General features: G+C 52.9%; 1 protein-coding gene across 1 annotated transcript; it reads left to right on the forward strand.

The window, feature by feature from the left end:
- The first annotated feature begins 1,056 nt into the window (after positions 1-1,056).
- Positions 1,057-20,902, forward strand: ROPN1L (rhophilin associated tail protein 1 like). Its single transcript, XM_065905430.1, has 6 exons — positions 1,057-1,155; positions 1,473-1,646; positions 7,709-7,832; positions 9,031-9,192; positions 17,737-17,912; positions 20,742-20,902. Exons 2-6 carry the CDS (start codon positions 1,516-1,518, stop codon positions 20,803-20,805), a joined length of 657 nt encoding a protein of 218 aa, XP_065761502.1. The 5' UTR covers positions 1,057-1,155; positions 1,473-1,515; the 3' UTR covers positions 20,806-20,902.
- The last annotated feature ends 3,023 nt before the right edge of the window (positions 20,903-23,925 follow it).

The raw sequence follows: 23,925 nt of genomic DNA on the forward strand, positions 1-23,925 counted from the left end.
ATCGTGTGCCTTCAATTAGGTAGGCTTCATTTGGTAAGTTGCCCAGTCGAGAAGTTGTGTTTCAGGCCTGATGCCTCTAGGGAAGGAAGGAGGGCTTGTTGGTGGCCCCTCCTGGAGATAGCTCAGTCTACCGATTTAGCCTGGTCTTCGTGCCTGGAGGTGGGCAAGGAGAGGTCGGTCTCAGGCCTGTTTCTCCCAGTGGGGGTGTTAGGGCACCTTTGCAGTAGCCAGCCAGGAGACCCGGAAGCTAGGCTTCACATTGCTGCCCGAGTCAGCATCCACCAGAATGGAACAGCTTCTACCCTTGGACCCCAAAGCTACTGTATCGGGAAAAAGTAGCTTATTTTCTCCCAGACCCAATTAGATCGGCTCAACCCCACCATCTTATTTAGGAAAACAAGTTAAAATCTGAGCTGGAAACTGCCACTCTCTAAGTTCAGTCGCTCAGTTGTGTCCGACTCTTTGCGAGCCCATGAACCGCAGCACGCCAGGCCTCCCTGCCCATCACCAACTCCCGGAGTCCACCCAAACACAAGTCCATGCCACTCAAGAATGAGTTTACCAAGGGTGCCGACTGGGTCCGGGCCACTGGGAACAGCGCGTGCGAAGGCGTGGAGGTCAGACACGTGCTGGACAAACGGCCAGGGGCGCGTGTCCCGGAGCGCAGGGGCCAGGTTCCCGCAGGGAGGCTCGGGCCGCGGGCACAGGTCAGCCCCCAGGACCCCAACGGCTTCCTTCCACGGAGGCCACGGGACGTCTCGTTCTAAAGCTTCACGGAGGCAGTGCAAAGGAAAGGTGGGCCTTTTGCGAATTCGCCGCTCACAGTTGGTAGTGGGAAATCGATCCAAACGTCCTCTTTTTTAAATGAAATGATGCTTTCGTGCATCTGTAAACTACCCGTTTATGCAAAGCTGGCGCCGAAGCCAGACTGCGCAAGCGCACTGCTCCCCCTGACACCCCAGCCCAGACCTGCACAAGCGGCCGATAAGCCCGGCTCGAGGCGTGTGCGCCTGCGTGGCCCAGAGGGGCGGAGCCCGAGCGCGTGTCTCGGTTGCCTGGTTACCGGTGAGCGACAATAAAGCCGGGTTGCAGCTTCTGGGCTGTTGCTAGGAAGGGCGGTTGGCCCTCGCTTTCAGAGGAGCCTGCGCAGGAGCGGTAAGGGCACTTCGCCGCCCGCACCTCGGGACGCCGGCCCCTTGGCCCTCCTCCAAATCTGAGACCCCCCACCCCCACCCCGTCGGGGCCCCACTCCAAACCCAGGGAGACACTGACGGCCTGGCTTGGCCCAATTTAACCCCCGGGCCCCGACCTGGTTCCGGATCCGGGACCCCGGCCCTGCCCCAGACCCCCGGCCCCGGCCAGGCTCTAAACTCGGGACCTGGGACCCCGGCCCCGAGCCCCTTGGCAGGCGCGTCTCCCGCGCGCTCCAGGCTGACCGATCCGCCCTTTCTCTCCCCCTTCCCCCTCCGCAGCACACCTTGGTTCTTCCAGCTTGGTTCTGGCCTGCTGAGAGCGATGCCGCTTCCCGACACCATGTTCTGCGCGCAGCAGATCCATATCCCCCCCGAACTGCCGGACATCCTGAAGCAGTTCACCAAGGCTGCGATCCGCACCCAGCCCGCCGACGTGCTCCAGTGGTCCGCGGGGTAAGCCCCCCTCGGGCCAGCACCCGCAAGAGCCGGCCCATCGGCATGTCCGGTCGTGCCTAGTGAACCCTCCTACCTGGACCAGTGGTCCAACCCTCAGGACACAGACCGAATACCGACAGAACTTAGCATCGGTGGCATCTACACCTAAGTATCTCTCTAGGAAACATCATGCATTATTGACCATGAGACCAGAAATTACTGCACAATGCCCATTTATCTATGAAGTAGTGACACCTCCATTCTTGGAGTGTGTTGTTTATGCAGGTAGACTGAAATTTGTAAAGCAGTAACATGGGATAAAAAGTTTTTGCATTGTGTTATAAAATTCAAACTGTCACAGTCCCTTTGTTTTGCTTGCGAAATGATTTTACAAAGAGAAATCTTACGCTTATGTTCCTTATCATCAGAGAATCCTCCAGGATTAGGTACTTGTTGAGTTTGTTGGAACCAGAGGGACTGGCTCCAGTTAAATATCCCAAGAATGCTATAAGGTTAAACTCTGTCCATCATAGTTCACAGCACCAGAGACTTCACAGTTTCTTGCAGCAAACATTCTAACCATTTCCAGGAACAGATTATCAATACTTTTAAAGTCACAAGTCAACAGACCTTTTGTGTGTGTGTGTGTGTGTGTGTGTGTGTGTGTGTGTGAGTGTATCTGTGTGTGTGTGTGTGCGTGTGTGCACTCAGCCCTGCTCAGTCATGTCCGACTCTTTGCGACTCTCTGGACTGTAGCCCACCAGGTTCCTCTGTTCGTGGAATTTTCCAGGAAGAATACTGGGGTAGGTTGCTGTTTCTTCTCCAGGCAGAGATCTCTACCCAGAGATCAAACCCAGGTCTCTTGCGCCCCCTGCATTGGTAGGCAGATTCTTTGCCCCAGCAGAATTTAGAATTATTAAAATAAATCCTGGTGCTTTTACAGGAAAGCTCTTTGTCCTTTTGTAGTAAACAGACTCTGACTCAGAAACTCAAATCTGTGGTCATAAGAATCAGTAGAAATTTAACTTAATTTTTTTTTTTTAGTAATAAGAGTGTCAAATTTTGCTGAACTTCTCTATAAATTGTATGGCCAAAGTGATATATTACTAGGACGGCTGTAACAGATAACCACCAAATGTGATGGCTTAAAACAACAAACATCTCTGTTCTCACAGTTCTGGAAGCCAAAAGTCCAAAATCAGTTCCACCAGGCTACACTCAGGATATCACCGGGGCTTTGCTCTCAGCTGGTAAAGAATCCGCCTGCAATGTGGGAGACCTGGGTTCGATCCCTGGGTTGTTGGGAAGATCCCCTGGAGAAGGGAAAGGTTACCCACTCCAGTATTCTGGCCTGGAGAATTCCATGGACTGTATAGTCCATGGGGTCGCAAAGAGTCAGACACGACTGAGTGACTTTCACTTTCGCTTGCTCTCTCTGGAGACTCAAGGGGAGAATCTGGCCCCTCCCCTCGCCTTTTCCAGCTTCTGGAGCTGCATTCCTTGTGTTGTTGGGCTCCTGGGCCTTCCTCCATCCCCAGCACTGTGGCGTTCTCCTTCCTCCATCCCCAGCACTGTGGCGTTCTCCTTCCTCCATCACCAGCACTGTGGCGTTCTCACGGGTACCTCTGCCTCGCTCCTCTAGGGACACTTGTGATTGCATTTAGGAACCATCCAGATAGTCCTGGATGGTGTTCCCAACTCAAAATCCTCTCTCAAATGCATGTATTTGCTCAAAATACATGCAAACTCCCTGTGGCCAGGTGAAATAAGATCCACAGCTTCCAGGACCAGGGCCAGGCTATCTTTGGGGCCCTCACTGCACCTACCAGACGAGGCTGCTGGTTAACCAGCACTTTACCTCTGACACATGCTTCTGAAAGACTCTCAAGGTTCTGCCCAAAACTGTGGTCTCTGGGTTTGTTTTTTTTTTTTTTTAATAATTCATTTTCTTTATCTGTTTTTTTTCTTTTTAGTTATGCTGAGTCTTTGTTGCTGTACGCTGGCTTTCCCTGGCTGTGGAGAGCTGAAGTTAACTCTCTAGTTGCTCTGCTCGGGCTTCTCATTGGGGTGGCTTCTCTTGCTGCAGAGCACAGGCTCTAGGGCGCACAGGCTTCAGTAGCTGCAGCATTTGGGCTCAGTAGTTGCGGCTCCCGGGCCTCCCGGGCTGTAGACTATGGGCTCAGTAGTTGTGCACGGGCTTAGTTGCTCTGTGGCATGTGGGATCTTCCTGGACCCGGGACTGAACCCGTGTCTCCTGCATCCGTAGGCAGATTCCCATCCTCTGGGCCACCACCAGGGAAGTCTGTGGCCTCTGGTTTTAATCATTATTCAAGCCTAAATAAAAGATATTGCTGTTTCAAAAGAGTTTGTTTGTACTTTACCAAGCCTTCCAAGATTTAATCTTTTTTTTTCCCTTGGAACGTTATATTTGGTAACACTTTAGAGGCAACTCTTTTAAGCGTCACTTTAATTGAAAAGGCTTAATCAAGAACCTTCTGAATGTTCCATGCAGCTAATTTCATCTTAAGAACAATTTTGAAGTTGAGGAGAAAAAGCATTGTTCACGTGTCTCTGCTTGCTCAGAACAGAATCTGTTATGCAGAGACGTTGCTCAGAGAACAGTGAAGTGGTCTTTGAAAGATTTTGTAGCGATTGGGGTTAAGACCAGGCAGGAGAGGAAATAGCCTATGACACAAAGACATAGGAAGGAAAAATAACCAGAAACCAAGCAGGGAGCCAGCAAGTGCATGGAAGTGACTTGGTGTGGAAGGCTCTAGCAGGCACTCCCGGGAGGGTTCTTGTCAAACGAGGTTGTCAGGAGGCAAAGGTGGCCAGCCTGGCTCCCAGCCTCTGCTGTGACTCCGCAGCCCATTGGCTGTCCCTTATTACGTCATTGAGCCCTAAAGGCTTTTGCTCACGTGCGTCTTCTGTGCATGTGACATAAATTGACCTGGCCACTCAAGCAGGCCTCCTCCACCCTGGCTCTGGTGATGCTTTGATTGTACCATAGCTTTGACTATACAAACCTTTGTGGGCTAAGTGCTGCTTTTTAAATATGCTGTCTAGGTTGGTCACAGCTTTTCTTCCAAAGAGCAAGCATGTTTTAATTTCTTGCCTGCAGCCCCCAGCAGCTCTTTAGGGGAGTGTGAGGGTGTCCAGTGCACTGTAGGGCCCTTAGCAGCCTGGTGACCTGCACCCACCAGGCGCCAGCAGCACCAGTCAGCCCTGGGTGAGGAAACCAGCGGGGCCTCCAGGCACTGCCCATGCCTCCTGGGGAGGGGGCCCTGCTCTAGAGGCCGCCCCAAGCCTGGGCGCGGCTCGGATGGCTGATGAGGGATAGTCTGGGTTATTGCTGTTCAGTCGCTCAGTCGTGTCCGACTCTTTGCGACCCCATGGACTGCACCACGCCAGGCCTCCCTGTCCTTCACTATCTCCCAGGGTCTGCTCAAACTCATGTTCATCGAGTCAGCGATGCCATCCAACCATCTCATCCTCTGTCGTCCCCTTCTCCTCCCGCCTTCAGTCTTTCCAGCATCAGGGTCTTTTCCAATGAGTCGGCTCTTTGTGTCAGGTGGCCAAAGTATTGGAGTCTCAGCTTCAGCATCAGTCCTTCCAATGAATATTCAAGACTGATCTCCTTTAGGATGGACTTGTTGGATCTCCTTGCAGTCCAAGGGATTCTCAAGAGTCTTCTCCAGAACCACAATTCAAAAGCATCAATTCTTTGGTGCTCAGCTTTCTTTATGGTCCAACTCTCACATCCGTACATGGCCATTGGAAAAACCATAGCTTTGACTATACAGACCTTTGTCGGCAAAGTAATGTCTCTGCTTTTGTTTTGTTTTGTTTTGTTTTTGTCTCTGCTTTTTAATATGCTGTGTAGGTTGGTCATAGCTTTTCTTCCAAGGGGCAAGCGTCTTTTAATTTCTTGACTGCAGTCACCATCCACAGTGATTTTGGAGCCCAAAAAAATGAAGTCTGTCACCATTTCCATTGTTTCCCCATCTATTTGCCATGAAGTGACAGGACCGGATGCCATGATCTTAGTTTTTTGAGTGTTGAGTTTTAAGCCAACTTTTTCGCTCTCTTTTTTCACTTTCATCAAGAGACTCTTTAGTTCCTCTTCACTTTCTGCCGTAAAGGTGGTGTCATATGCATATCTGAGGTTATTGATATTTCTCCCTGCAGCCTTCTTTCCAGCTTGTGCTTCATCCAGCCCGGCATTTCTCATGATGTGCTCTGCATATAAGTGAAATAAGCAGGGTGACAATAGGTGAAAACCCCAGTTAGGATTAACATGGCCAAGTGAAGCACCCTTCCCCCAGCCTGGCCCTTTAGGTCTTCAGATCCACGTTTGTCTAACTCACAGCTGCCTGCCTTTTAACTTTCCCTCAAATCATCAAGTTAACAAAACATGACTGGATTTGTCCTAAAAGCATGAAAACAAAATTGAATTTGAGGGGTGGAGAGAGAAAAAGGGGGTGAGATGTAAAATTTAGTCTGGTGAATGTCTGTTTACCTACACTTTGTTACGTGTTCTGAGATGTTTCTAATTATTCATATATTAAAATTTTTTTATTGGAGTAGAGTTTATTTACAATGCTTTACTAGTTTTGAGTATATAGCAAAGTGATTCAGTTATACATATATCCATTTTTTGTATCAGTCGCTCAGTCATGTCCAGTTCTTTGCGACCCATGGACTATATAGCCTGCCAGGTTTCTCTGTCCATGGGATTCTCCAGCCAAGAACACTGTTGTGGGTAGCCATTGCCTTCTCCAGAGGATCTTCCCAACCCAGGGATCGAACCCAGGTCTCCTGCATTGCAGGCAGATTCTTTATCATCTGAGCCACCAGGGAAGCCCCCTTTACCCCGTAGGTTATTAGAGAATGTTGCGTAGAGTTCCCTGTGCTATACATATACAGTTGGTCCTTGTTGGTTACTAGTATTTTTATATAGTAGTGTGTGTGTATCTCCCACTTTATCTCCCAGTTTCCCAGTCTCCCAGTTTATCCCTTCTCTCCACATTTCCCCTTGGGTAAGCACAGTTTTTCATATCTTTTATATTATTTGCTGTGACCCTGGATGGTTTAGTGTTTTATTTTCCTGGATATGTCATTTTTTTGATGGTGGGAGAGTGATGTGGGCAGCAAATGTCGTTGTTTCAGGAGCCTGTCTCCACTGACATGCGCCCCAGGGGGGAAAGTTTTGCAGAGACCCCACATAACACCCCTCCCCTCCTCCAGAAACCCGATGTGCACCCTCTCCTGAGTTGTTGCCCCAAACTGTCTCCATGCCCTGCTTGGTCCCAGGATTAGCAGCCATATCCATGTCCCAGAAAGGAACAATTAAGGGGAAAAAAAGTACCAAGCATGAAAAGTGAAGGGTAGGGAATGCCGGCACCTGACTCAGCCAAACAGGTGAATTCCCTGCTCCAGGGGGTCTCAGTCCTGAATAGGCAGAGATGCTTGAAATCCTGCCCCTCAAAAAGCGGCAGGGCCAAGTCTGCAACTGTCGAAGTGGCATGACCTTGCACGTGACCTTGCACTCGGATTCATGTGGGGCCCTGACCTCCACCTCCTCTGGCAGCGTCTCTGGACCTGGATGGGTGTTTGCTTGATAAAAGTAGCACGTGTTACTGGAGCCTCCCAGGTGTGCCAGACAGGGGGTCCCTGAGTCTGGAGCTGCCGTTGTCCCCATTGTGCAGACAGGGAAACTGAGGCACAGGAGAAGGTGAAGTCCGAGAGCTGAGTGGAGGAGCCAGGAGGGGAGCCCGGGCCAGGGGCCCCAGCCCAGTACCCCCTCGTCACTGTCTCCCTCTGGGGTCGCTGATGAAAGTGCCTGAATTTGGGACTGTGTCAGTGAATCCGCCTGCCAACGCGGGAGACCCGGGTTCAATTCCTGGGTCGGGAGGATCCAGTGGAGAAGAAAGTGGCAACCCACTCCAGTATTCTTGCCTGGAGAATCCCACAGACAAGAGGAGCCTGGTGGGCTACAGTTCATCGGGTTGCAAAGAGTCAGACACTACTGAGCGATTGAACAGTCAGTGAAGCTTCAGCGATGTCTGTTGTTGTTTCAGGTATTTTTCAGCTTTGTCAAGAGGAGATCCACTGCCCGTGAAGGACAGAATCGAAATGCCCATGGCCACTCAGAAAACAGACACAGGCCTGACTCAAGGGCTCCTTAAAGTTTTACACAAGCAGGTATCAGAGTCTGTGATCAGTCAGCTGAGCTTGAGATAAAGCTGCAGGACCTCCAGGGTCATCCATCCACAGTCCTGTGTCCCCTGCGGGGAACCTTCGAGGTTTACTCAAGGAAGGAATCTTAAATTCAGTGACCTTCCTCTGGTTTAAAGAACCCAAGATTGCTGTTCATGATTATATAGACATACACTTTTTTTTAAGCACTTGCATTAAGATGCAAGAGGCTGCTGCACTGAAATGAAAGGTTTGAAAATATGGCATTTCAGACATGGGGGTTGTAAGATCCTTCTTGAAATATGTGTTTATAAACACAATGCTAAATATGATAATCCTCCACCTTCTTCATCTGAAGGGATATCTGGTTTCCAGCCCTCCTGAAAGCCCTTGAGACCCACTGACTCACTTGGAGAGTTCATAGAAAGTGTATTTTATCAGAATGATCAGGCCATATTACCAAAATTGAGATCAGTGGTAGAGCCCTGAGTTTTAAAGTGGCTTGTCCCCATTATTCATCTTGAAGTTCTGTGTTCCTGACCAGGGTGCAGTAACTTCTACACACGGGATTCTCCCATGGTTCTTTCGCTTTAACCACTGAAAGTGAGGGGTAGTTTGGGCAAAGACAAATTTGAGAAATTTCCTCAAAGGTCTTCCATGTGGAATACTGCTACAGATCACAGAAGTCACCCATTTTCATCAAGTTGTCTTAAAATAGTAGAAGGAATACTTTTATTTTCAGCGTTAAAATTTCTCCCATTTAACTGTTAGCATGTTGTGGAGCTGGATTTCATTTGGTCTGTTGAAGTTTGTTTGTGTTGTGAAGTGTTGCGGACAGATAGTAGAGAATCGGGCACCGCATGTCCGCGTGCCTGTTTCAGTAAGTCATGACATTATGCCATGTTCGCTCCACGTCCTTTTTTCTCTCAAGAGGTAACTTGTTGCCAGTCTGTAGTTCACAGTCCCCCCAGCTTCCCTGCTCATGTACCCCAGCTCCCACGACACATACACACACACACACACACACACACACACACACAACCCCACCCCGCTCCCTTCCCCTAGCAGTGGGCTAACGGTGTAGTGGATTCAGAGTTCATCTTCGAATGGGGATGGGTACTCTGTTTAAATCTTCACAAGCATTATGTTATTTTTTGGGTCTTCAACTTAACATTGATTATATCATCCTGTGTTTTCCAAATAGTGTAGCCACAAGGAATATGTGGACATAGCAGATCTTGAGCAGAAATGGAAAAATTTGTGCCTGCCTGTAGAAAAATTCAGAGCTCTCCTGCAGCTGGATCCTTGCGAAGATAAAATCGAGTGGATAAAATTTTTAGCGCTTGGATGCAGCATGCTTGGTGGGGTACGTACCTATAAATAGCCTATTAATAATTCTGAGTCATCATGGGCCTGCCGTCCAAATAATTTAGGTGTTTCAGTAACTGTAAGAACACTTTCATCACTTTAGTAACTCTCATGACTTTAGTCATTTTGTCTTAGGCAATATTTTTCAGATGCTTATTATATTTTAGGCTGGTAGTTACTTTAACTTACAGAAGTTAAATACTTATGAGTGCCTCAATGTAAAAGATGTTAACAGTAGACAAAACATGTAGATACCGTGAAAGTGTGTTGGAAGAGAATGCATCGATGACTTTTATTAAACTACACGTCATTTGACAAATTGATAGACTTCCCTCCTGTGCAGAAAGGAATAAAATTATCTTCTGTTTTAGTTAAAATCATTTATTAGTAACTTACAGCAGATCCCTCGCTGATGTTGAGAAGTATAGCCCATAAGGGTTTAGGACCGAAGACACAGACTTCCCTCCAGTCTGTGAATTGAGAAGGGCGGTGGGTGTGGTGGGGAGGGGCTGCAAATCTAGAGCCCGCCTTCAGCTCTAGAATTTGAGTCGCCCTGTGAGACACAGGAGGCAAGTCCTGGGAGAGGGTCCGCTTTAGTGTGTGAAGAAAAGGACTGAGAAAAAAGCCAGCTCCTTTTACCGCCGAGACCAAGCGTGCGACCCCCCGTCCCTTCAGTCTATGGACCCCAGAGCACATACCTGGCTAATCCTTAGTCCTCGCTTCATGGGGCGCCCTCATCTCGGGTCCCCGTGCGAGCCTCCTTGATTCCATTTTAACTCTTTAGAATTACTTTGTTTGATACTACCTCACAGGACCACTACCAGCTAACCGCCTGCAGCTAACCTCCCATCCCATCCCCGCACCGTAGCCCACCCACCGCCACCGCGTCGAGCATCAGCTGCCCTGAGCTTCTGCTTCCTGCTGAGCATGTATGAACCCCCAAGAAACACTCGATTTAATTTTAGCTGGTTTTAACTTTAGGTTGTCACTAATTTAGTCAAGGCCATGGTTTTACCAGTGGTCATGTATATGGATGTGAGAGTTGGACTATAAAGAAAGCTGAGCGCAGAAGAATTGATGCTTTTGAACTGTGGTGTTGGAGAAGAATGTTGAGAGTCCCTTGGACTGCAAGAAGATCCAACCAGTCCATCCTAATGGAGATCAGCCCTTGGTGTTCATTGGAAGGACTGATGCTGAAGCTGAAACTCCAATACTTTGGCCACCTCATGTGAAGAATTGACTCATTGGAAAAGACCCTGATGCTGGGAGGGATTGGGGGCAGGAGGAGAAGGGGACGACAGAGGATGTGATGGCTGGATGGCATCACCGACTCAGTAGGCATGAGTTTGGGTAAACTCCGGGAGTTGGTGATGGACAGGGAGGCCTGACGTGCTGCGATTCATGGGGTCGCAAAGAATCGGACACGACTGAGCGACTGAACTGAACTGAACTGAACTGAATCTTCTGGAACTTTTCTTTGATTCCAAATCCGATTTCTCTTGATTCACCAGCCTGGCTACAGACACTGTGGTCCTTTCACCCTCCTCTGCCGTGTGGTACCTGCTCTGTGAAAATCGTGAACGTTACCACCTCTGTTCATGGCCCCAGCGAGAAACTCAGAAACCCCAGAGAAGTTGAGAGTCACGCTGGTGCTCCTGCCCACAGGTGGCGTTTCCCGCCAGCCCCGGGCTGGATGACCCAGACCCAGTTGCTGCCTCTCTCTGGGCTCCGAGGCCACTGAGGAGACTCACAGCGGGTGTCACTGAGAAGGACAAAGATGCATTTAGTTCCTGGAGGAAATTTTATGTGGCTTTGTTCTTCTGGAGCTCCAGCAAAGGGAGATTTTAATAATAGAAAATGAATACCTAATATTTGATTTGATGGTTTATTCCTCTAAACTTGCTTTGTGAGGCTTAGATTTTTATAAATATGGGAAATCAGAATATTTCATCTTTTGGGGGGATCCATCTTTGTAAGTCCTCCCTCCCGAATCAGGAGAATCGGGCGCTTGATTTCAAACCAGACCAGCTTGTGTTTTCCAAGAGGAGGCCTCTTAGCTGTGTGTGGGATGTGACGCTAGATGGAGACATTTGTTAAGGATGGAGCTTCCTTTCCGGACTGAAGCCTGGGCAAGTGACAGGGAAAGATCACACTCGCTTCTCTTTTCTTCCCCTAACTTCGCTCAGCCCGTCAGCCCGTGGGGGGTCCAGCATTGGCCCCTGACTAAGCTGCCTCAGCCCGGAGTCTTTGCTGTGGGCCGTGGACTCTCTCCTCTTTCTCTGCGGGGAGCCGACCCTGGGGAGGGGATTCAAGTGTGAACGTCCCCTGCTCCTCTGCCAGGAAGAGTTCAGAGCCTGGGGTGCCCGCTCTGTCCTGGCCTGCCCCCCCCCCCAAAAAAAAACCCAGGGCAGGGCTAGCTGTGGGTCCACGGGGGCCGGGATGGGCCAGGCCCAAGGGGACACGTGCTCTGTTGACCCACTGCTGCCCGTGTTGCACGACAGCTTGGAGATGCCCCAGGAGCCCGGCACTGTGACTTCCTGGAGACAGCCCTTCATGCAGATTGGCACCTTAGCACTGGCTCAGAAAGGAGCCAGTGAAGAAACGAAACAAGATGAGAAGGAGGAATTTCTCATGGATCACTGCTGTCCACTTCTCTGCACGCAGGACTGCCATGAAGCTAAAATCTGGTCGCTGTGATACAGCGACTCCGGCTGCTCCACCCGTGGCATCTCGTGGCTTGTGGCTCTTCAGGTTGTCTTTGGAGTCTCTCTAGTTGGATGGGTTGAGTCCTCTGCAAAGACTGGAACCTTCTCTGAGATTTCCCAGCCATAAGTCTCATTCCTTCCATGGATGTTTGCCGATTGCAACTTGTTGTGGGCTTTGCTTTGGGTGCCGGGGTATCTCGACACCCCACGCCCCATGGGACAACATCTGGTATATCCTCCGAGCCCCAAGTGCTGCTCTGGTTCTCGAGTGGAAGCTTCAGATGTGATTTGGGGTGGAGCACGGGAGCAAGAGCATCAGGGGGCTCTGCCCCAGGAACCTCGGCCGTGGCAGGGTGCCTGCCTCCCAAGGTACATGCTCGCTGGGTGAGATGACCACAGGTCTGCATTGTGACCTTCACCTTACGTTTCTGCTGCCCCATCAGTGCCCTAAGTGCCCCATCTGTTTCTTTTTAAGTATGGAGATCTTTTTTATAACATGAAAAAGTTGAAAGTAGACCATAAGGAAGACTGAGCACTGAAGAATCGATGCTTTCAAACTTGTGGTCTGGAGAAGACTCTTAGAGTCCCTTGGACAGCAAGGAGATCAAAGCAGTCAATCCCGAATATTCATTGGAAGGACTGATGCTGAAGCTGAAACTCCAATACTTTGGTCACCTAATGAAAAGAACTGACTCCTTGGAAAAGACCCTGATGCTGGGAAAGATTGAAGGCAGAAGGAGAAGGGGGATGACAGGGGATAAGATGGTTGGATGGCATCACCGACTCGATGTACATGAGTTTGAGTAAACTCCGGGAGTTGGTGATGGACAGGGAGGCCTGGCGTGCTGCAGTCCATGGGGTCACAAAGTCAGACACGACCGAGGGACTGAATCACGACAGCAAAACAGTCATGGACCAAGTCCACCTTCCTAGCTGCCCCACATAGGACGGAGAAAGTCTGTACTGACAAACTGCTCGCCCACCTCTGGCTCATCTTTGGAAGGCTTTTGAACATCCTCATTTATGGGAGTGTCCCTCCGTGTGCATAGCTGCAGATACACGTGTCATCGGAACGTATTGCTTACGGATGGCCATCGTTTCCAGGGTTCTCACCAGGTGTGGGAATGTTCGGAGCCCTTGTCTGTTTTCTCTTTAATCCTCCGAGCAGCCCTCTGAGGAAAGTCCTTATCTCGGAACCCGTGGGCTGGAGGGCTGAGCGGAGTGGCTCCCAGCAGCTGGGAGAGGCGGTGGGGCGGGACTCGAGCCCAGACCACGGGCTCCGGAGCCACCGCTCCTGATGGACACCAGGGGTGGAGGGACCCCTGTGACGACTCTGTAGCCCAGGCGGAGTGCCGCCCACAGGCTGGGACACGCCCCAAAGAGTGACAGCTCCTCGGCCTTCCCTTTGATACCATTTTATACCCTTAAAATGAAAAGAAGAGAGAAAGTGAAGTTGCTCAGTCGTGTCTGACTCTTTGGACCCCATGGACTGTAGCCTGCCAGGCTACTCCATCCATGGAATTCTCCAGGCGAGAGTACTGGAGTGGGTGGCCATTTCCTTCTCCAGAGGATCTTCCCAACCCAGGGATCGAACCCGGGTCTCCCGCACTGCAGGCAGATACTTAGCCGTCTGAGCCACCCGGGAAGCCCTGCCCTAAGATGATCCACTCCCTGAAACACTGTGTGCCAGCCTGCCCACAGCCCTCACCCTGGAGGTCTCACCCCCACCCCGCCCAGCTGCGGGCCACCCGTGGGCTCTGCTGTTTCTCAGCACCTCGGGGCCCTAGGTGCTGGAGGGGGCGTCTGGTCTCCTCCAGGCTGCGCTCTCCCCTGGTTCAGGTTCCCAGTGGGGCCTCGCGAGCCCGTCCGGAGATGCTCACCCCTGCGTGTGCGCCTCAGGCCGTGGCTCGTGTACTGACTGTCTCCCAGCGAGGAGACAGCTGCCCGCGGGCCCCTTGCTCACCTGCCCCTACCCATCGCGCCCCAGCTGAGCGTCCACTCTGTGGGGCTGGGGGCGGTGGGATCAGCGGATGCTGGGAGTGCTGGCCTCTCCGCCCCTTCAGCCCAAGGCACTGGCTTCACTCACGTCCGAGAACGTGGTGCTGGCTACGAGCCCCAGGCCCACGCTATAAATGAGGACGCTTGTGAGGAAAGGAAGTGAAACGGTGTGGGGGGTGGTGGTGCTTCTTTAAAAATGAGATCTGGGGGTCAGTGCTGCTGCCCGACATTGAGTCGGGTGTCCCCCCCGGAGCTCTGGCCACCGAGCAGGAGCGAGTGCCCCGTACTGTGTCCTGACTGTGTTCAAAGGGTCAGGCAGAGTGTGGCCCACATTCATTCACTGCAGCTGAAAGGGGCCGTGAGGGCGGTGAGGTGGCTCGCGGTGTCATCAGGACCGCAGCGGGAACTCGGAGACTGGAGGGACCCACAGGACCGGCACTGTACGCGCTTGGGAGGCCAAGTCTCTCCTGCATCTCCGCTCGCATCTGAGATGCGGCTCCGGCGTGCATGGGCTTCCCTGGTGGCTCAGACGGTGAAGAATCCACCTGCCAACGCAGATGTTAGAGATGCAGGTTTGATCCCTGGGTCGGGAAGATCTGCTGGAGAAGGGAATTGGCAGCTCGCTCCAGTATTCTTGCCTGGAGAATTCCGTGGACAGAGGAGGCTGGAGGGCTACAGTCCACCGGATCACAAAGAGTCGGACACGACTGAGTAACTGATACTTTCAGGCATGCATGCTGGGCTGGCAACACTTCAGCCGCCGCCTCCTGGACCAACCACCAGCCAGAGAATAACGAGCAGTGGGTTAGCAGGGCTGCTTGCCTGGGAGAGAGGTCCTTGTAGCTGGTGAGCAAGTAGCCTTAGGACCCACGGCCGTTAGAGTGAGAGAGCTGTTCTCAAGAGTTCTCAAGCCAAGCAAGTTGCCTAACGAGTCCTTCTGGATATAAAGACTGCTGTGAGTCTTTGCGTCGGAAACGTTAGCACCGGTAATGTCATCGCATCTTTGCGGGGGGAGGTGATGCCAGCATGTTTGGATGAATTTTTTTTTCCTAAAATACCTCTTCCTCGGAAGTGCTGGAGCAGCAGTCATGAAGAAGAGCTTCTGCTCTGGCTCCTTGCCAGCTTCCTCCACCCCTCAGCCCTGCCGGAGGCCCCCCAGCCCCGCTTCGATGACTGTCACCCGCTGTGCGGGCTGGAACAGCAGGATCTAATGGACCAACGTGTCTCTGAGACGTTTCAAGCTGGGAACCTGTAAAATACACAACTCTGTTCACCCAGTCCTCCCTGGGGACGGTCTTTCGGAGAGACGGTGTGTGCAGTGGTCCCTGCAAAACGAACAAACGAATGCCACCATTTTTTTAAACTAGAGCATCCCCTCACCCCCAGAGCTGGGCTAACGTCAGGACTGTGGGGTTGTCCACTCACCCCCTGCATCCCATCTCAGCAGGGCCGTTGGTTGGAGTGGGGGTGGACGGTGGTTTGCAGATGCCCCGAGTCCCAGCAGCTGGCGGGGGCAGTGTGCGTCCGTGGTCCAGGCGCACCCCTGGCAGGTGCATGTCACCCCCCTACCACCTGCTCCCCGAGCCAGTCCAGTGGTGGGATGTGCTGGTCTGGGCTGGGCTCAGGATGCTGACTGTGGGATTCCCATCCCAGGTGGCTCACCTGGGGAGTGACCCGGCCTCTCTGGGCCCCCCTGACCTCGTCTCACATGGTCACCATGAGGAGTGAGATGCCCAGTCCATCTCTCAGGGGATTCCTGCTGTGTGGTGTTGCCTGCCGTTTGCACTTTCTGGGCAGGAACCTCATTTTGAGGCCCCTGCCTTGCTCCTCCTGCTGCGGGAAGCACCAATGATTTCTCTCTGATGTTTACCATGAGGATCTGGTCCAGCCCCTGGTGCTTGAAGAAGCTGCCGTGTGGTAAGAGGACCACAGGTATCAGGGGACCGCAGCAGCTTGTCAGAGCTCAGGGGGCTCCGGCCAGCAGCTGGCCAGAGGCCAGGCCCCCTGGCAATCTCACAACCTCACGAAGTGAGTTCTGCCCACCCCCTGGGGAGGCTGGTAGTGGGCCCCCCAGTAGTCGAGCCTCTGGGTGAGAACCAGACCCCGGCCGCCACCCGACTGGAGCCTCAGAGGAGCCAGCTGGCTGGGCCCAGGCTCCTGACTGCAGAGGCGGCCGGATAATGACTGTGTTTAAGGCCTGGCCCCGGCTCTCTGTATCCCTGAGCCGTGGGGCTCACTTCCACACGGCTGCTGCTTTGATCCATTCAGTCTACCTGTGACCTCCCCTCCGCCTGCTGCTTCGCCCCCACCTTGGGGGACTGTCCGCCACAGCCGGCCCCCCGGGTTTTCCTGGCTCTCTCTTCCTCGTGAGCACAGCCCTCGTTTCATTCCCTCAGGAGCTGCCCTGGAGGGCTCTGGTCTGTCCCAGAGGCTCGCCGTCTGCGCTCTGTAGGTCCCACCGTTGCCGCGGCAGCCCTCCATGTCAGAGGTTGACTCCCTGAGGGCAGGACAAGGGCCATGAAGGCGGCGAAGACACTCCCACCGAGGCTGATTTCCTACCATCTCGCAAAACTGCTGGGGATTTAAGCCTTCAGTTCAGTCACTCAGTCACGTCCGACTCTTTGCGACCCCATGGACTGCAGCACGCCAGGCCTCCCTGTCCATCACCAGCTCCTAGAGTTTACTCAAACTCATGTCCATCGAGTCAGTGATGCCATCCAACCATCTCATCCTATGTCGTCCCCTGCTCCTCCCACCTTCAGTCTTTCCCAGCATCAGGGTCTTTTCCAAGGAGTCAGTTCTTTGCATTAGGTGGCCAAAGTATTGGAGTTTCAGCTTCAACATCAGTCCTTCCAATGAACACCCAGGACTGATCTCCTTTAGGATGGACTGGTTGGATCTCCTTGCAGTCCAAGGGACTCTCAGGAGTCTTCTCCAACACCACAGTTCAAAAGCATCAATTTTTCAGCACTCAGCTTTCTTCACAGTCCAACTCTCACATCCATACATGACCACTGGAAAAACCATAGCCTTGACTAGATAGACCTTTGTTGGCAAAGTAATCTTTCTGCTTCTCTATGGGAAGGCCCATGGAGGCGAACGCTGGTCTTAGTAGTTGATTAAATTAGCACTAGGCTTAAATCTTTACCAACTGAGCTATGGGCTTCCTTGATAGCTCAGTTGGTAAAGATTTAAGCCTAGTACTAATTTTAATCAAGTACTAAGACCAGCCTTCGCCTCCATGGGCCTTTCCAGGTGTTTGTTTGACACTGGCCAGGGCTCCCCCAGACCCTCATGCCCTCCTGACTGGAAGGGGTGGGGTCAGCATGCTCTGGAATGTTCTGGAAGCTCGTGCCACGTAGGGGTGGGGAGGAGTTCTGGCTCAAAGTCAAGGATGCCGGAGGATGGTGGTGTTGAGGGGGTGACTGACCCAGGTTTGCTGCTGCCCCCAGCCTGCTCGGGGCTCTGCCAGCCCTGCCCACCCACCCCATGGGTGGCCTAGTTGGGGACAGTTTGCTCTGTCCCGAGGTATTTTGTGGGGCCGGAGTTCTGTGGGTTCTGTGTTGCCTTGTGTGTCGTCAACAAAATCGAAGCTTTCTCTTGCCTCTATAAGAGTCATTCCCATTTAAAATAAGAGAGAATCTGGGAATCAAACTCTTTTTCAGGCCAATTACATCCCGATCAACAGTTTTTCTTTCTTGTGGCAACTGTAAGTTCCCCGTAGTTTAATTTAGACCGAGAACATACTTGGGGGAGAACTTCTGTCGGCGGCTGTCTGCTGTCCGGCTTGGCGCACCCCAGCGGTGACCGTCTCCCCGCCTGCCCTCTGCCGTTTGCAGTCACTGAACACCGCGATGAAGCACCTGTGCGAGATCCTGACCGCGGACCCCGAGGGCGGGCCCGCGCGCATTCCTTTCGGGACCTTCTCCTACGTCTACCGGTACCTGGCCGGGCTCGACTCGGACATCACTGCGTCGGACACCGAGTCCTACCTCTCCTCGCTGAAGGAGAACGCGTGAGTGTGCGCGCCGGGGCTCGCGGCTCTCAGACGGTCGATCGGGCCTCTGACGGGAAGGAAGGAGCTCACGCCGAGCCCCCAGCCCCGAGGCGTCAGGTGTGGCTCGGCGGTGGGAGGAGGCCGGGCGGGGGGCCGCTCAGCGCGCAGACTTCACACCCCGCCTGGGCCTTCTTAGGCACCGGATGTCCGACGGTTTAACACCAGGTCGCGTTCAAAAGGTAAGTTCGTTTCTCGCCAATGCAACACGGAAATGGGTCCCCGCAGGTGGAGGGAGTCCACACTCCCCGCGTGAGTGACGAGCAGTGGGGACCGACCCCGCGCACCCGGCTCCCCAGCCGCCCCCAGGGGTCGGCCCCGCCCCCGGTGTCGGCCCCGCCCCCAGGTGTCGACTCTGCCCCGCCCCCAGGTGTCGGCCCCGCCCCCAGGTGTCGACTCTGCCCCGCCCCCAGGTGTCGGCCCCGCCCCCAGGTGTCGACTCTGCCCCGCCCCCAGGTGTCGGCCCCGCCCCAGGTGTCGGCTCTGCCCCCAGGTGTCGACTCTGCCCCGCCCCCAGGTGTCGGCCCCGCCCCCAGGTGTCGACTCTGCCCCGCCCCCAGGTGTCGGCCCCGCCCCAGGTGTCGGCTCTGCCCCCAGGTGTCGACTCTGCCCCGCCCCCAGGTGTCGGCCCCGCCCCAGGTGTCGGCCCCGCCCCCAGGTGTCGACTCTGCCCCGCCCCCAGGTGTCGGCCCCGCCCCAGGTGTCGGCTCTGCCCCCAGGTGTCGACTCTGCCCCGTCCCCAGGTGTCGGCCCCGCCCCAGGTGTCGGCTCTGCCCCCAGGTGTCGACTCTGCCCCGCCCCCAGGTGTCGGCCCCGCCCCAGGTGTCGGCTCTGCCCCAGGTGTCGGCTCTGCCCCGCCCCCAGGTGTCGGCCCCGCCCCTCTGCGGGTGGGAAAGGTGATGCTCGCGGGCCTCGGGAAAGCGGGGCCGCTCCCAGGCCCCCAGGCGCCCCTGCCCACAGTCCTCCGAGCCCCCACACCCGCCACCTGGAGCCACAGGACAGGTTTGCGGAGAGCCACACGTGCCTGCCGGGACGTAGTGGCGGTGCGCGCGCGTTTTTTGTGGTGGTGATAGACCGCAAGACAGCAGGCGATGGAGCCGCTGACGGTGACAGTGACCGTGTCAGCCCGCTGCCCGGCCCCCGGGAGCCCGCCCCCGGCAGGCCCGTCCCACCTCCCAGGCTCCCGTCCCCTCCCCCTGCCCCCCAACCCACCTGGGGGGTCCGGACCTGGCCCCTCGCCGCCCTCCCCAAGGGGACCCTGGCCGCTCCACAGCCCTCACCTGGAGCCCTCGAAACCGCTTCCTCTCCTCCGTCCTTCAGAATCGCACTCCCTACCCGCCCCCTCCTTTCCGTCCCCACCCCCCACCGTGAGGAGGGGTGCACCGGGTTGCTCGTCACTCACGCGGGGAGTCAGGACTGCCCCCACCTGCAGGGACCCATTTCTGTGTTTCGTTGTTGAGAAACGAACTCCTCCTTTTGAGCACGCCCTGAATTTTGAACCGTTTGACACTCTGCGCCTAAGAAGGCCGGTGGTGGGATAGCTGCCTCCCTCTGAAGTCCTCCTCCCCCCGCCAGCCCTCCCCCGCCAGCCCCCCATCCCCTCCAGCCCCGCCGCTTTATCCTCCAACTTGAAAACCTCTCCCTCCTCCTGGAACCTGCCAGTCCTCCGTCCCTCTCCTCCCAGGACACTGTCCCTGTCGCCTCAGCCAGTCATTTTCCAGTCCACTCTGATGGGGGATTTCCATTCCAACCAGGCCCCGGGGCTTCCCCTCGCCCGCTCCCACACTGACTGGACTCCTCCTGTGCCTCCCTCCCCGGCCGGCCCTCCATCCCAGGTGTCTGGGCTCCTCCAGGCTCGAGTTGCCTGTGGGTTCTGTCTGGCGTTGGCCCCCAGCTCCAAACTTTGATGCCAAGGGCCTACTGGACCTCCCCTGGGGGATGTCTGGTGCACCCATCAGGCTTAAAACGTCCCAACAGAAATGCATGTTTGCCCAGCCTGAAATCACAGGGAAAGGGCATTTAACTGCGGCTGCAAGGTGGGAGGAGGTGGGTGTTTACAATTACACAGACAGTAACCAGATTCTAGCTGCCTAAGCAGTGGGCTCACGTGGTGGGAGGTCCCTGAACCCAGAAGGGCAGGTGTTCAGGGAGACGTCCCCTCTCCATCGCCAGGTAGCTCCAATGGGAGGCTCTTCCTAAGGTGTCATTCCCCTGGGCCCACAAGAGGTGGTTCCTTTTTATGGTAAAATATGTTTCAGAACCACTAACTTGTGTTCCTGTTACTTTTAAATATGAGCCCTCAAGGCAGTTCTTATGTTCCGACTGACATGGAAAATGAACGGTGTTCCAGTTCAGTATTTTTACATCTAAGATGCTAGTAGGAATTTACTAACGTTCACATCTTTTAAGAAATAAAACTATCTGTAGATAAGGACAAAAGTCAAAAGACGTTGTTAGTGCCAAAGTTTAATAGACTTAAGACACTCCTTTGAACTCTAGTGGATCAACTTTTAAAATACTAGAAAGATCCTCTTATTATACTAGTGACTAAAATTTGAGTTGTCAATAGAGAAAAAATTTTAAACCTAGTACTAATCTTTTTTCACCTAGAAATATATATGCATTTTTCAATGTAAGAAAATAGAGTGCTTTATTTTTAGAGTTAAGAACTACCGATTTGAGACCACAGTCAAATTTTAAGGTAAAGCTAAATTATGTTATATTGCATAGAAACAGTATGATGTGCGGTAAGAGATTACTAATGGGCATCTTTGTCTGTTTTCCATTTAGAGCTGCTAGAAAGAATGGTATGATAGGTCTTTCAGATTTCTTCATTCTAAAGAGGAAAATTTAGAAAACCTTGAGAAGAAAACTCAGAAGACAGGCCATTAATACAGAGAAGAACACATTTTAATGTCAAAATAGTGCCTTTCAAAACCTTGACACCAAATACAACCTGTCATTAACCACGTATATATGTAGTGTGAGTTTTTCTTGTAATAGAATGTGACCAATGAATCATGGGGCCCTATTTAGTGATTAAAAGATGCTTCCTCCTTAGAAGGAAAGCTATGACCGACCTACACAGCATATTCAAAAGTAGAGACATCACTTTGCTGACAAAGGCCCATATAGTCAAAGCTATGGTTTTTCTAGTAGTCATGTACAGATGTGAGAGTCAGACCACAAAGAAGACTGAGCACCGAAGAACTGATGCTTTTGAGCTGTGGTGCTGGAGAAGACTCTTGAGAGTCCCTTGGCCTGCATGGAGATCCAACTGGTCAATCCTAAAGGAAATTGAATATTCACTGGAAGGACTGATGCTGAAGCTCTAATACTTTGGCCACCTGATACGAAGAGACAACTCACTGGAGAAGACCCTGATGCTGGGAAGGGCTTCCCTAATAGCTCAGTTGGTAAAGAACCTGCCTGCCATGCCGGAGACCCCTGGTTCGATTCCTGGGTTGGGAAGATTCACTGGAGAGGGGATAGGCTACCCACTCCAGTATTCTGGCCTGGAGAATTCCATGAACTGTAAAGTCCATGGGGTCGCAAAGAGTTGGACACGACTGAATGATTTTCACTTCACTGATGGTGGGAAAGATTGAGAGCAGGAGAAGAAGGGGGTGACAGGGCGAGAGAGTGAGATGGCATCACTGACTCAATGGACATGTGTTTTAGCAAGCTCCAGGAGATAGTGAAGGACAGGGAAGCCTGGAGTGCTGCAGTCCACGGGGTGGCAAAGAGTCGGACACGACTTAGCAGCTGAGCAACAACATTTAGTGATTGTTCTTCTCCGAATTCTCCTAAGAACCTTAATTGCAACACATTTGGAGCAGAGAAATGACCTGAGGAAAGCAATCTGTTTGGAGGCTGCAGAGTAGGGAGGGGGAGGGGCAGGGTCAGATCAGCTGTACCTCTTCTTCCAGAGCTCCTGAGCACGGGAAGGCAGAGGCCCTCTGCTCGCTGGCCAGCTCACCTGGGCTCCCTGGGAGGAGCATCTTGTGCTGAAGCAGGATCTTCTCTGTGACAGCAGGGCCCTGGGGACTCGCTGGCCGGGAGAGCCTCCACGGATGGGAGGCAGATGGGGCCATCAGTTTGGATCAGCACTTGGTCCACTGCACAGAGACAAGCAGCTGAGAGTCTCTCTTTGCTGTCTTCACATAAAATCTTCAAAATGACAGTGCCAACGAATACATCTCAGGTCTTTCTTCTGAGAGCTGGGGAATGGTTTGGCTTGTTGGTTCTCCGAAAATGTGTTACCATGCTAGTAGTCAGTTTTACCAGTGTTCAAAGATTCGTGAAAACCCAAAGTTTTAGGAGACCCATTTGTTAGCTCAAAAAGCATGTCATTTTTGGCAAAGGGGTAAAGTATGCTTTTTCATCTGGACACGAAACTACTGTGTTTGAGATGATCTTTTGCCTGGACTTCCGGTCACCCTCCCAGTGAACAATATAGAGAGTTTGTTCATAAAATTATAAGAAACTCACCAAAGTTGACATTTTAAAAGCTTTCACAATTTCTGGAGCTGCTTTGCATCGTCTTAAAGTTTGCCCCAAGGAATTCAAATTTTTTTTTTCCCTCCTAATTATAAACCCTCCATGCATGGGGATGAGCAGAAAGACACCTGAGGTTGTGGCTCAGTGCAGTGGTAAATCACGTGGAGTGATCAGATGTGTGCAGGGGACGGACTGCAATGGGCAGGGACGTGTGGCCCCATGGACTGTAGCCCGCCAGGCTCCTCTGCCCATGCAGTTTTCCAGGCAAGAATGAATACTGGGGTGGGTTGCCACTTCCTCCTGCAGGGGATCTAAGTGCGCTCTGTGCCCTGGGCATGTGTCAGTGTAGGTGGCTGGGTTGTAACAAGTGAACCTTCTGGTGGGATGTTGAAGGTGGGGGAGGCTGTCTGTACATGTGTGCGGGGAGGGGCGACATGGCATGAAGTGTTAATTCCCGTGGCAACGTGGGTTCCCGTAGACCATCCCACTGGTGAACGGGCTCTGGGGTTTGTCCCTGGTCTTAAAGAGCAGCTCTTCCGTAAGAATAACTTTGTCATGGATTTGGAAGTGGCATTCCCTCAAACATGTTCTGTCCCCAAAATTGTTTTGGTCTGATTTAGGGCTCTGTCAGGGTCCTATAATTCAAACAGAAAGAACTTGACCCAGAAGCATTCGTTTGCCTTTGTCTAAGTGAAAAGGCAACCCACTCCAGTATTCTCGCCTGGAGAATCCCTTGGGCAGAGGAGCCTGGTGGGTTATAGTCCGTAGTGTCGAGAAGAGTCAGACACGACCGAGTGACTTGGCACGCACGAAGGGAGGGCACTTTTCTGTCCCGCTTTTGCCGGAGCGCCTCGGTGTGTGTTCCAGCACCCAGTCCAGGCGTGTGCCACTGCGTGTCCACCCTGGATCATCCGCTCCTCAGCAGCCAGCTCCCAAGCCTCCAGACAGCGGCCTCAGCTCACCTCTGTCCTCGTGGGGATGTGGGCTCTTCCTACGGCACAGCTGAGTCACCCTTGTTCTCCTGCATACCCTGCAGTTTTTTTCTGTTTTTAAACTTGCTGGAGGAAGCTTGGCTTCCAGTCAGATTGTTCAGTCTTCGGAGGGCTCACTCAGATGGTTTAATTAATAACTACAAGCTTCACTGCAAGTACCATTAACTAATCAACATGCTGGATAAAATAAACCATTCAAGCGACTGGAATTTCTGAACAGAGAAGCCCTAGACAGAGACCAGTTTCTCTTTTCTGTGGGAGCCTGCGGTGGCGTCCAGGAGAGCCCGGACTGTGGGGGGCTGAGGGTGAGGGCGCAGGTGACCCCATCTGGATTTATCTCCTTGAGAGACAGAGACATTTCTGAGTGAAGTCACTTAGCAAAGAGACTTTGACATTGATGGAGACTCAGCATTCAAAGGGCTTCCCAGGTAGGTCAAGTGGTAGAGAATCCGCCTGCCAATGCCGGAGGCACAGGAGACCTG

The sequence above is a fragment of the Muntiacus reevesi genome, chromosome 14, assembly GCF_963930625.1.
Source record: "Muntiacus reevesi chromosome 14, mMunRee1.1, whole genome shotgun sequence".
Lineage (NCBI taxonomy): Eukaryota > Metazoa > Chordata > Mammalia > Artiodactyla > Cervidae > Muntiacus > Muntiacus reevesi.

Coding starts and splice junctions, on each gene's coding strand:
- ROPN1L (XM_065905430.1), top strand. CDS start 1,516: ATGCCGCTTCCCGACACCATGTTCTGCGCGCAGCAGATCCATATCCCC. Junction 1,647..7,708: donor GTGCTCCAGTGGTCCGCGGG/GTAAGCCCCCCT, acceptor TTGTTGTTTCAG/GTATTTTTCAGCTTTGTCAA. Junction 9,193..17,736: donor GATGCAGCATGCTTGGTGGG/GTACGTACCTAT, acceptor TGCCGTTTGCAG/TCACTGAACACCGCGATGAA.